Source organism: Anopheles coustani, chromosome 2 (assembly GCF_943734705.1).
Source record: "Anopheles coustani chromosome 2, idAnoCousDA_361_x.2, whole genome shotgun sequence".
Classification (NCBI taxonomy): Eukaryota; Metazoa; Arthropoda; class Insecta; order Diptera; family Culicidae; genus Anopheles; species Anopheles coustani.
The window spans coordinates 7,923,802-7,935,602 of record NC_071289.1 but is presented as its reverse complement, the minus strand read 5'-3'; the positions used below and the strand labels follow the sequence as shown (position 1 = coordinate 7,935,602).

General features: G+C 48.8%; 4 protein-coding genes across 4 annotated transcripts; 3 read left to right on the top strand and 1 right to left on the bottom strand.

The window, feature by feature from the left end:
• The first annotated feature begins 3,711 nt into the window (after positions 1–3,711).
• On the top strand, positions 3,712–6,151 carry LOC131265708 (bolA-like protein 2). Its single transcript, XM_058268011.1, has 3 exons — positions 3,712–3,845; positions 5,863–5,957; positions 6,023–6,151. The coding sequence occupies exons 1-3, from the start codon at positions 3,780–3,782 to the stop codon at positions 6,120–6,122; spliced, it is 261 nt and encodes an 86-aa protein (XP_058123994.1). The 5' UTR covers positions 3,712–3,779; the 3' UTR covers positions 6,123–6,151.
• Positions 4,000–5,714, top strand: LOC131265687 (probable dolichyl pyrophosphate Man9GlcNAc2 alpha-1,3-glucosyltransferase). Its single transcript, XM_058267986.1, has 2 exons — positions 4,000–4,966; positions 5,037–5,714. Exons 1-2 carry the CDS (start codon positions 4,056–4,058, stop codon positions 5,710–5,712), a joined length of 1,587 nt encoding a protein of 528 aa, XP_058123969.1. The 5' UTR covers positions 4,000–4,055; the 3' UTR covers positions 5,713–5,714.
• Positions 6,152–6,173: 22 nt separating the features above from the next.
• Positions 6,174–7,586, top strand: LOC131265696 (mevalonate kinase). Its single transcript, XM_058267996.1, has one exon. It carries the CDS (start codon positions 6,174–6,176, stop codon positions 7,347–7,349), a length of 1,176 nt encoding a protein of 391 aa, XP_058123979.1. The 3' UTR covers positions 7,350–7,586.
• Positions 7,587–7,588: 2 nt separating this feature from the next.
• LOC131265678 (uncharacterized) lies at positions 7,589–11,536 on the bottom strand. The gene is made up of 4 exons (XM_058267971.1): positions 10,772–11,536; positions 9,967–10,658; positions 9,175–9,893; positions 7,589–8,989 (listed from the first exon to the last, which is right to left on the bottom strand). Exons 1-4 carry the CDS (start codon positions 11,144–11,146, stop codon positions 8,265–8,267), a joined length of 2,511 nt encoding a protein of 836 aa, XP_058123954.1. The 5' UTR covers positions 11,147–11,536; the 3' UTR covers positions 7,589–8,264.
• Between the last annotated feature and the right edge of the window lie 265 nt (positions 11,537–11,801).

Here is an 11,801-nt window from a genome sequence, read left to right as displayed (position 1 = left end):
ACATTGATAGCGAGCGACGTGAAACTTTCATATTGACGCGCATCACAAATTGCCTTTTTTCTATTATAGTTACTTGGTTTATGGACAACCAAGCGTCTCCATCGAAAAGAAAACTACCAGGCGCCTCCATTCAGGTTCTAAAACTAGAACTATAAATAGCTTTAAAAAATCGGATGAACTCATTCTCTTGACAAAGCTTATCTAATTTACCCACTTATTGTAATGCATTATTTTAAATAATTCTCATCCTATTCCACAATTTCGATAGTTTTTGATCGAGACGACGAGTAAAAATTAAAATAAATTTCTCACCAACACTGCAAAGTAAAAGGCTACGCAAAACTGTAAAGTGAATTGTTCTTAATTTTTTGCAACAGTCTTTCTTCAAATTGTAGTGAAACGAATATTGCATCCTGTATTTTTCCACAGGATGCTCCGAACAATCGGAGAGAAACTATAAGTAAATTTTTCCGCACTTTTTAGAAACATTCCAGGCAGAAAAGAACGAGGAAAAACTGCACCGTGAATGATGACCATTGCCTACACAATAATATTAGAATTCCGATACGATGCCCGACTGGCATGTTCCGGCTGGTATGGTGTATGATTTGTTTTTAAAGGTTTTTTTTTACAAAAAACGAAAAATGGCAATGGAGTCGAACGGCTATCGTTTACGTGTCCATGCCACGGGGCTGCGATGAAGCTGCTATCACAAATTTACTTTTACCCCCACTGAAATTCGAACCCATTGCCATTTTTTGTGGCTGTTTGTTACCATTCGAACGGGATGCCTCGGAAGGGGTGTAGAGAGTGGGAAAAAATGAAGCTCCACATACAAACAAACACAAATGTTGCCCACGAAGCTGCTACACCGAATAAATCCGGATGTTGGGCCAAGCTGGCGTCGATGGTAGAGGGCAAACAAATTGAAAAGCTGGAGAGCAGCGCACCATAAGCAAAAAAGGCATACTGTTGAAGCAGCTTCATGGAACTTATTTAAACATTTTTGTTCAAACTCACACAATTTCTCTTCAGATATTTTTCACCACGTAATTGGTGGATGACGGCATACTTGAATTTTCTTTTGTCATTGCTTTTTTATATAATTGTAAATAATTAACGATGTTGACTAATGGATATTTTGTTGAAATCATTTGATTTTTAGTAAATTATCATTTTTGAACTATTCTCACCCACTGTTTACAGAAGCAAAACAATCACCCAGAGGGTCAGCCGGAAACGTTACGAATCCCCGTTTGAGCTACCGCTCAATATCGTGCACCCTCCACGCTTTAGCAATCGGGCGGAAACGAACGACGAAGGATTAGTTGCCGAAGCCGTTTCCGGGTTGTGAATAATGGAACCCGTTTAGATGAGTTCTTTTTGTGATTCGCGCAGAATTTTTTTCAACTCTTTTTCCCGCCACCCAACTACATAACGCCCGATGTTTGAAATCCCTTGTGGCGGAAAGGGTTGGGGCGGGGGGGAGGCGTGGGGGGGTAGTTCGCTCACTGAGATTGTGCTTTCATGTCGCACGTGGAGCTTAGCTAAAGAGGATTCCCAACGCACGATGGTTATCCGAATCCGGAGGGGGTCCATGAAAAGCTGGATATTACAAATGAAACTCTCAACCCTCGTGTAACTAAAAATATCCATTAAGTCGAACCATTTGGGAATGTGTGGGCGATACTTAAAAACGATACTTGAATGCAGGCATTGATCGGATTTAATGGTTAGTGTTTTAATCTTATTTATGAACACCATCAAGCACCAGGGCTAAAATAGGATTGATTTCAAATAAAGAGCCATAGTTTGCATCTATAATACAAACACTAATTCAGCATTTGAAGGGTCTGCGACAGCCGAGCGGTAGCGCCGGTTAGAAAATCGGCCCATGAGTGCCGAGGCTCACCACCTCGACGGAATGGGTTCGAATCCCAACCGAGACCGAACCCTCCCCTGTACGAGAGGACTGACCATCCACGTACAACAGGGAAACAATTTCTCTGTTCCGTTTATCGTCCTTACCCTTCTACATTCTTTCCCATTGTCTTCGCAAAAGCTGTGGTCCTTTGTATAGCCCTTAAGACAAACAATTGCAACTGAAATGAAATGAAATTTAATGGAAAGGCAGAAATCCAAATTTCAAACAAATTGTATTGTTGTAGCAGGTTACTTCAGAAAAGTAAAAAACGTAAGTAATAAGCGTAAACGTTGCTTATGAGTCCCGACATGAATTCGTCCAAATTGTATCCTGTTTTTTGTGGAGCAATGGCACACAGTTTACAAATTTTACATTTTTAAATTTCAAATAGATAAACATTTCCTTTATCGTATATCCAACGTTCAGGTTTGAATTACGTAAGGTTCTTATAAACAAAACACTCGCAGAGATCATGTCATTCTACTAACCTTGGTTAACCATCAGCTGAGTTGAGAAGTGATGGAGAAACTGATTTCCTACAGGGATCCGAATCTTTCGATTTGAATCCATTCTGGATCCGGATCTTCGAATCCGAGTCCCAATCCATCATATCATGCGTGCCTGCTAAGTTTACCGATTTTTCGTATTTTTTGTTACTTTAACAATTGTACAATCAATGGTTGAATTGATCCAAAGGCTAAATAGAGCTTGTGAATGGTCCCCAGAACCATCTGGATCGCTATTGCTATCCGCTCCCAGGGGGAGCTGTTTCATTTCAGTTCCGAGGAAACTACCCACCACTATGCGCCAATTTGAGAGAGAAAAGAGAATTGAAAATTCTCTCGCACCATCGCAAAATCTCTCTTTCGAAGAGAGAAATTGCGCATCGGGAACTTTCGAACTGGGTTTTCCAGGGATTATATGAAAATGACATTTGGAGGTTTTCTAACCTCAACTGTCAGTGATAGTCAACCGGGCCAATTTCGAGATGGCAATGCAGCATTAAATTCTCCAAAACTAGAAACGATGGATAAGTCTTTACTTCGACAAAGTTGTTGGTCTGCAAAAGACCTTTCGTTTGAGGGGTCTGTCGTAAAAATCGGTCAACAGAATCAAAAGTTATTGGCAAATTGGCTGTTTCGGCCATTTTCCCATACAAAATCATTTCGCAAAAACTAAGGTGCCTGGAAAATCTAACTATCGTAAAATTTGTGTGGCTTGAGCAGACCTTTCATTTGAGGGGTCAAACGTGAAAATCGGATCAAAGAATCAAAAGTTATTAACAAATTGGCAATTTTTTGCCTTAATGGCTATTCGAAGTATTGAGTACCTTGTTCCGGTCGAACCGGCAGATTTCCGAAGCTTTTCGAAAAATAAACTTTCTCAAAAACTAGAAAATATAGAATGATCTATTGTTACACAAAGTTGTGTGTCTTGAGCAGACCTTTCATTTAAGGGGTCACATGTACAAATCGGTTCAGCAGTTGTAAAGTTATTAACAAATTTGTTATTTCAGCAGAAAATACCAACCAAGGTTTCTGCACCTCCGCCTCAGAATTTCATAAACTAAGAATTACGGAACAGTCTTTGTTGCACAGAGTTATCAGTCTTTAAAAGACCTTTCATTTGAGGGGTCTGTCGCTAAAATTGGCCAAGCCACTAAAAAGTTATTGCGAAATTACTTGCTTTAGCCATTATTTACAGTTGTGACCAAGGTTTTTGATGCTTTTGATGCCAGTTTGCTGTCAGCGCCTTTTCTAAAGGTAAACAGAAACGCCAGAGATTTGTAAAACATCCGATACAGACGCATTATTTCTTGCTGTTTTTCCATTTCATATCATCAACGGCCTCTATAATGTCCGGATACACAGAAGAATACATCCAGCAAAAGCTGACCGAACGTCTGGAGGCAACGCATGTGGTAAGTTGCACGGAAACTTTCTCTTACTAACTAAACGACATTCCGAGCTCCCGGAGCTCGCGATTCGTCACGTCTGTCAAAGTCCGCGATCGTATGCGATATTGATCCGCCGTGGAACCACTGCTGCGGGTCCAGCGGACGCGTGGAAGTGTTTTGTTGTCGTGTTGTTCGGGTCCAGTTTGCACCGAAAATATCGCGCCAGCGTTTGGAATGGACGGAAGCAGTAAGCCACTATGGATAGCACTCGCTGCGACGGGAGTTTTTCTTCGGGCCTCGATCTCGTTGCATTCTTACTCCGGTCAAAACCGGCCTCCGATGTACGGCGACTACGAGGCCCAACGCCACTGGCAAGAGGTGACGGTGAACCTGCCGGTCACGGACTGGTACCGCAACACGACGGATAACGATCTACTCTACTGGGGGTTGGACTACCCACCGCTGACCGCTTATCACAGCTACTTGGTGGGGACGTGGGCTCGTTTTACCCAAAGAGAATCGTTCGTCGCCCTCCACACATCAAGGGGAATCGGGACGGAGAAGCACAAGCACTTCATGCGGAACACTGTCCTACTGGCCGACGTGCTCCTATACATTCCGGCGATGCTTTTCGCCCTTCACGCCATCCGAAGGCGTTTATCAAAAACGATCCCCGTGCGGGAAGAATTCCTGCTCGCCTTGGCCGTACTCTACCCGGGCCAAATTCTCATCGACAATGGGCACTTCCAGTACAACAACATCTCACTCGCCCTGTGTACCCTCGCCGTGGTAGCCATCGGCGAGAAAGCGACCCTCCTCGGAGCGATCCTCTTTTGCCTCGCGCTCAACTACAAACAGATGGAACTGTACCATGCCCTGCCGTTCTTCTTCTACCTTCTCCGAGATTGCTTTTCCGGCGTGCATTCGAATGCGACCACCGGGAGGAGGTTATTGTCCGGGTTGAAAAAGCTTTCCCTGCTAGGAGTGACGGTACTGGCTACGTTTGGGATTTTATGGTTACCGTGGCTCAGATCGATCGAATCGCTTGGTCAGCTGGTCCATAGGATATTTCCGGTCGCACGGGGAGTGTTCGAGGACAAAGTATCCAACGTATGGTGTGTGGTCAATGTGTTGGTGAAACTAAAGTAAGTAATTAAACGATCGTTGGAAAAAGAGGGGATATTTTTTTACTCACACGCAACTCGCTTCTTTTAGGAACTTTCCCGTAACCACGATGGCCCTCATTTGTCTCCTCTGCACCGCGCTGGCCGTCCTCCCAAGTGGCATTCACTTGCTGCTTCAGAAAACCCCCAACATGAGAAGCTTCCTCTACTCGCTCGCCGTCACAGCACTCGGGTTCTTCCTCTTCAGCTTTCAGGTGCACGAGAAGTCAATCCTTCTTGCGGCCCTCCCAGTCGTCCTGTTGCTTCCCGCGGAACCACTTGCATCCTACTGGTTGCTACAGGTTTCAACATTCAGCATGCTTCCGTTGCTACACAAAGACGGCCTGATGGGGGCCTATCTGGGACTTACCCTCGTCAGCCTAACGCTACCCCGATTGACGGCAGCATTCGAGTCATCGAGTAACCCTCGGCCAACCTACGACGTGCTACATGTTGGATACCTTCTCCGTGGATCTGTTGATCGTACCCAATTGGCCGTGTTAACGATCCTGTTCTACGCATCGCTGGCCGGACAAGGAGCGCTTTTGCTCGGCTTCCTTTACCTTCCACCTCCGGCCCATCTGCCGTTCCTTTACCCGCTTGCCATATCGGCCTACAGCTGTGGCCATTTCGTACTGTTTTTCCTGTACTTTAACTACCGACAGATGTTTTCTGGCGAAAGTAGTACCGAAAATAAGTCAACAAAAGTTAATAAAATGAAAAAATAAATAAAGTCATACTAGAAACTAATTTCTCCAAACAGTCGGGACGATTGAGAAAAGATTGCATATGGTTACTTTGATGCTTCAACAAATTCCCCTCAAGTGTTCTATTTAAGTTCTGTTTCAGATCGTTTTGTTTTGCCTTTCTCTTTTTAGGAAGTGGTCGATGAATCGGATGGTTGTGGTGGCAAGTTTCGTGTGGTAGTCGTTTCACCTCAGTTTCAAGGCAAAGCTTTATTACAACGCCACAGGTTAGTATCCGGTAGACCCCTCGTAAAGTCAAAACCAAGAATTGTAATATTTTCTTAATTCCCAGACTCGTGAACGCTGCCCTGGAGGAAGAGCTGAAGACCATACACGCATTTTCACAGAAAACCTACACCCCGGAACAGTGGGCCGGTGAAGCTGGCAAATAAAACTGTCCGCCCGCAGCGTGTTTTCTTTGTTTGAACCAACCAACAATCATCATGGCGCTTGATTTTGAAGTGTCCGCACCGGGAAAGGTGATTCTACACGGTGAACATTCCGTCATTTACGGGTTTCCGGCCGTCGCTGGCCCGATCGGGTTGCGCACCAACCTTCGCTGTTCGCCACAATCCGATCCGGTGGTGACCTTCGAGTTCCGTTCGATTCCATTCACCAGCAGCCTGACGTTGGGTGCCTTCAACGAGTTCCTCGCCGAGTTTGATTGCTCCGAAACACTTCTACCGGAACAGTTTCTCCAACAGATGCGTGCCCCCGAGGGCCCGTTTCCTTTTGCACGCTTCGTCCGCACGCAGCCTTCGTCTGCGGAGGGTGCGAAGGAACGATTTTCGCTCGGTGTCGCACTTTACATAGTGAATCGTGTGCTGCGTGCGGAGGGCGTTCAATCGATCGACACTTCGGGAGGGTTTACGCTATCGATCGGTTCGGCAATGAGTATCGGGGCGGGTTTGGGAAGTTCCGCCAGCTTCGGGGTGTGCCTTGGCGCCGGTGCGTATGCCCTGGCGCAAATGCTCCAGCGTAAGCCGGTCAACTTCGACGACGCCGTACGTGAGAAAGTGTCCGGCTGGGCATTCGATTCCGAGGTGATCATGCACGGGAAACCGTCCGGCATCGACAACACGATCGCGACGTATGGCAAGCTGATCCGATTCCGTCGAGGTGATCCCGCACACCAAACCGTTGCCCTGCGCCACCCGGTGCACATTCTCATCGTCGACACGGGCGTTAGCCGCAGCACGGCCAAGTTGGTCGCCATCAATGCCGAACGACGCGCACTTTACCCCCGCACCGTTGGCCCCATCCTGGAGGCTATGGGAGGGCTGGTCGAGGAAGCGATCGGTTGGTACGAATCGGACCAAGAACCCGCTACCGTGTACGAGCGGCTTGGAACACTTGTGGCCATCAACAACAATCTGCTCCGCTCGCTTGGTGCCAGCCATCCGGCGCTGGAGCAAATCTTTGCCCTCGCCGAGCAACACGGATACGCGAGCAAACTGACCGGAGCCGGCGGGGGTGGTTGCGCGTTCATCCTGCTTCCCGCGAACTACCGGGAGCAAGAGTCGTTCCGGCTGCTGGACCAAGCGCTCCGGGATGCCGGTTTCAACACGATCGAAACCACGATCGCCGATGGGCAGGGCGTGTCTTTCCAGGCCAAATAGTCTTTGATGAGAATCTTGCAGCAAACAAATGACAGTGTTTCGGTGACGGGTAGCTTAAAGATAAGGACGGATTAGAGGAATGTTCTCGAAACTCAAGTAAAACGCGCACAATGACTATTCCTTTTCTTGGTGATATGAAAATGTGCATTCTTTTTTTTTGCATAATTTTTAACGAACTCTGATGATTCGTTTTGGTTGGTTCAAATAAAGTATACGAACATTTTCTTACTGAAACGAAAAACAGAAACCCCGTAAGGTTGTGTAAATGATTTCATCCGCTTGGTTTATTTCATCATCTCATTCGCAGTGACGCATTGACGCGTGCACTAAACACCCAGATTCGTTGGCCCATGCGTAAAGGAAATAACTTATTTTGGTCCACAACATCTACGCCTACTTTTCGGGACGAAAAAACAAATGTCAAGGGAATTCAGTCTAGAGATAAATGTAGGTAAATTATTAAAATAAGGGGGGGCAAAATAAAGCACATGGAAGAGACGATCTTGGAGCAAACGAACGAAGACTAAACTTCCCTCTTGAACCCAGTTCTGGTTGTTGGCAGGTATTTTCTTAGCTATCGTTTCGTTTCGTTTGCCGATAAATTCATTTTTTCCTCCTCCCATGAAAATATTCAGTTCAGTTTCACCTTCACTTTCGGTTAGATTCGTAATTTTTCGCTAGCTTCAGGCTTGAAGAGTCCGTTGCACACGACTATATCTTAAGTGTTGATATAGCGGGGGCTGGGGCAATCGATGTGCCCAGGTAAACGTTCCGGAGCATTTGACATATCTTGTTCATCCTACGGTGACTACATGCGTCTACGGAAGGAAGTAATATAAATTGTAATAGAAAAGCGAAATACTCTCAAACGCGCACCAGATCCGGACCGGAATCTGGTGCCCATGGTGTAAGGCTTTAAGCAAGTGGATGATGCGTAGCTAGTTCCTGAGGATGCGACGGTGGTTGCTGTTGCGCCGACTGCACGAAGTAGCTATCGTTGATGCCCGCCAGGCGCAACATGATGCCGAGAAACTGATGTCGCTCGCGCGTCTGATCCGCCCGTATCACAATCTGCCCGTTGCGAGCCTCCATCCGCACGCCCAGCTGGCGCAGCAGCTCGAGCAGATTGTTCACCCGCTGAGCCGGATCACCGACGCCACCGGTTCCGTTGCCGTTCGAGCGGAACCGATTCACGACCCACGCGTGATGTCGCATGTTTACGATCAGAAACGACACGATCTTGTGGGCGATCTCCTGCGTGATGACGCCGTTAAACTCGAGCCCAGGCGACCCGACGACCCCGGCCGTGGCATCGGCTCCGGTGCCGACCGATGGACGGTCGGTCGCACCACCACGTGACGGCGTTGCGGTCGTACACCCTCGAACGTGCGAAATGTAGTTCATAATGGCGTACAGTCTTTGCGCCGCCGGTGGGAGCATCTGCGCCAGCTGATCCTGCGATTGGTTTAAGTTGTTCATGGAGGAGGCCCTGCCGGGGGGAGTTGCTGTCAGCGGAGACACCGGGATGGGTTGGGCAGGTGCAGTAAGCGTATTGGGTTCCAATAGTGATTCCGTATTGCTATTTTCGGTCCCGCTCTGATTCCATTCCACTCCTATTCCAGGCCCGGACGCGGCTGCTCCTGCGAAAATAAAAACACAACCTCATTAGTGATGAGAATAACAACATTTGGAGATTTTAATCAGACTGAAAATTCATCCCGACGATTCAAATCTTTTAGTTACTGTTTTGTAATTTAAAACGAAACATAATTTAAATCAATCAATTAAATATTAAAAATTGGTCGTATGAAACCAAGAAACTTACCTGTACCGTTATATGAGCGAGCCGAATATTGCACGTTTAGATTAAAGTTGAACCGATTCCGCTGGACTCCGCCGCCACCACCCGCCGCTAGTGGCGTCCCCTGGGCCTGGGACATCGAACGACTCACTTGCTGGAGTGCTCCGGCCGCACTCGGAGTACTCCCATTTGCGACGAACGGAAACAACAACGGATAGATACACGGCGTCGTACGGATCGACGTGGAAAGCTTCTTGGCCCCAGTGCCACCCGCACCTCCCAGTTGTTTCGGGTTGGCGAAACCCCCACCGTCCGAGCCCAATTCGAACCGCTGTTGGTTTTTTGTTTCGAGTATGCGTGAAAACGCTTCGGTGGAAAGTTCATACTTTGGTGTGGCCAGTTCCGTCGTTACCGGAGAGCCGATCGTGTCGGGGGGAGTCGGGGAGTCGCCGGCGACGTCCATTGGTTCACCGAACACCGCCGATGCGGACCGTACGGAGCGTCCGGTAGCGGGTGGAACGACATCCCGCTCGTTCGCCGGTATGGAGTGATCGCCGGAAGTGGAGTCACCCGGTTCGGGCAGGTCCGGTACAAGCTGGTCGACGTCGCGCTTGGCCGGGCGCATCCTGCGCAGCATCTGATGCAGTTCCATGCGTACCTCGATGGCCGAGAAGCGGTCGTCCGGATTAAGCGTAAGCATTGAGCGTATCAGATTGTTTGTTGCTTCCGACGTTTTGAAGCCACTAAAAGTAACACACAGTACATTGTTAAAACCGATTTTCCAATGATCACAGCAACCATCTCGAATTTACTTACGCTGGAATCACGTAGTCCACCTCCCGAATCTTACGAAACAGTGCCGTCGGTGTGGTGTCCAGGAAGGGAAACTTCCCGTAGATAATTGTGTACAGGATCACGCCGAGCGCCCAGATGTCCGACGGTTTGCCCTTGTATGGCTTGCCGGCGAGCACGTCCGGCGAGATGTACGCCGGGCTGCCCCGCTGATCGAACAGTACCTCCCGCTCGTTAATAAGCTGCTTGCCGAGGAAAAAGTTCGTCAGCACGACGCGCTTGGTGCGCCGATCCAGCACGATGTTGTTCAGCTTCAGGTCCCGGTGGATGATGTTGCGGGCGTGCAGCTTCTCGACCACCTTCACCACCTCGTAGAACAGCTGCAGCGCCTCCAGCTCGGTGTACTTGGTGACCGTGATGTAGCGCTGCAGGCTGATGAAGTCGGCCGACCGGTCGCAGAACTCGTGCGCATGCACGCAATCGAGGACGAGTATGAGACGGCGGCGGATGCGACCAGTGTAGATCGACTGCATCGTACCGTCGCCGTTCTCGATCTGACGCTCCTCGAACGCGTAGTCGCTGAAGAAGCCATGCTGATGGATCACCCCGTCCAGGTCGTCCAGCATCGAGAGAAGCGTGTACTCGTTGTGCAGCAGCACCTTTCCCTGGAGTGCTTCCTTATCGACGATTTCCGTTTCCGGATCAAAGCTGAGTATCTACGGTGGGTTTACAACGAATTAACGGTTGTTCTAAACTTAAAAACACTACACCAACAACAACAGTAGGCTGTGATCCATCGAGGATCGATTTGTCACCACCGCTCACTAACCTTTAACAGGTAGTACTCGTCCGTTCCCTGCTTTCGGGCCAGATACTGGGTCTGCGGTACGCCCGGGCTCGTACCCAGCTCGTGCCCGATCACGTAGTCACCTGCCTTCCGGCAGTGCTTCCGCTCGACCGGCGTCCCGTAGCGAGGAATTTCGCAATCGAGCAAAACGTTACCCGTCCGACCGCGCACGATTCGCCGCCCGAACCGACCGACGTTCGCCGTACCATCTTCGCCTTCCCTTCCGACCCCGTCACCCTCCTCACCACCCACTTGGAACGTGGGCACCTGCTGATCCGTCCGGAACTTCTTCGGACGAAACCCGTTGCTACTTTCCGCCGTTTGTCGCTTACCGAGCTGTTTGCGTGCCCTGAACATCGCACCGCTACCGGAGCTCAGCCCAGAGGGGGCAAATGATGCAAACCGAGTCGAAGGTGGTGTAATGCGCTGCAACCTGCAGCGGGGAACGGAGCGTCGGCGGTGTGGTGGTGTCGGTTGCACACACGATTATCTTCTACGCACTTCTCGTGCTGGTGCACCTTGGGACCGTCTTCCACCGCTAGAGGCGCTCGCTTCCGTATTTCGCAGCACACAATGCAGACGCACGCACAACAACAGCGCACCTTCGACGCAATTACGCCAACTTACCGATCTTGCCGAACTCCGGGAGCGCGCCGCACCGCACAACGCAGCCGCCACCTCCCCGTCACAGCTCACGAAACCGACAAACGGCGGGTTATAGGTTGCCACGGGAAGCCAGGTTGACGAAATTGTGGGGGAATTAAAAGGGAGAGCGAAGCGTCACGAAACGAAACCTAGATATTGCGACAGCTGTTGAAAACAAAGTGACCTGGCAAACTGACAGTCGTACGATTTAGGATTGTTTTGAATGGTGCTCCAACCAAGGTGCTTGTCTACTCGCAGGTTACTCAGAGATGGGCTGTTGATACACGATGCGGTATCGGTTTTTCTTGTTTCTATATTTATAAACTTCATTAACGATTTTAACTTAAATGATCATAAAATGGCAAAA

What these genes read in the sequence shown, in the direction of transcription:
- LOC131265696 (XM_058267996.1), top strand. Translation starts at nt 6,174, where the DNA reads ATGGCGCTTGATTTTGAAGTGTCCGCACCGGGAAAGGTGATTCTACAC.
- LOC131265687 (XM_058267986.1), top strand. Translation starts at nt 4,056, where the DNA reads ATGGACGGAAGCAGTAAGCCACTATGGATAGCACTCGCTGCGACGGGA. An exon ending in AATGTGTTGGTGAAACTAAA is followed by an intron (nt 4,967 to 5,036) that starts GTAAGTAATTAA and finishes CGCTTCTTTTAG; the next exon opens with GAACTTTCCCGTAACCACGA.
- LOC131265708 (XM_058268011.1), top strand. Translation starts at nt 3,780, where the DNA reads ATGTCCGGATACACAGAAGAATACATCCAGCAAAAGCTGACCGAACGT. An exon ending in GTCTGGAGGCAACGCATGTG is followed by an intron (nt 3,846 to 5,862) that starts GTAAGTTGCACG and finishes TTCTCTTTTTAG; the next exon opens with GAAGTGGTCGATGAATCGGA. An exon ending in GCTTTATTACAACGCCACAG is followed by an intron (nt 5,958 to 6,022) that starts GTTAGTATCCGG and finishes CTTAATTCCCAG; the next exon opens with ACTCGTGAACGCTGCCCTGG.
- LOC131265678 (XM_058267971.1), bottom strand. Translation starts at nt 11,146, where the DNA reads ATGTTCAGGGCACGCAAACAGCTCGGTAAGCGACAAACGGCGGAAAGT. An exon ending in ACGAGTACTACCTGTTAAAG is followed by an intron (nt 10,659 to 10,771) that starts GTTAGTGAGCGG and finishes AACCCACCGTAG; the next exon opens with ATACTCAGCTTTGATCCGGA. An exon ending in GTGGACTACGTGATTCCAGC is followed by an intron (nt 9,894 to 9,966) that starts GTAAGTAAATTC and finishes TGTTACTTTTAG; the next exon opens with TGGCTTCAAAACGTCGGAAG.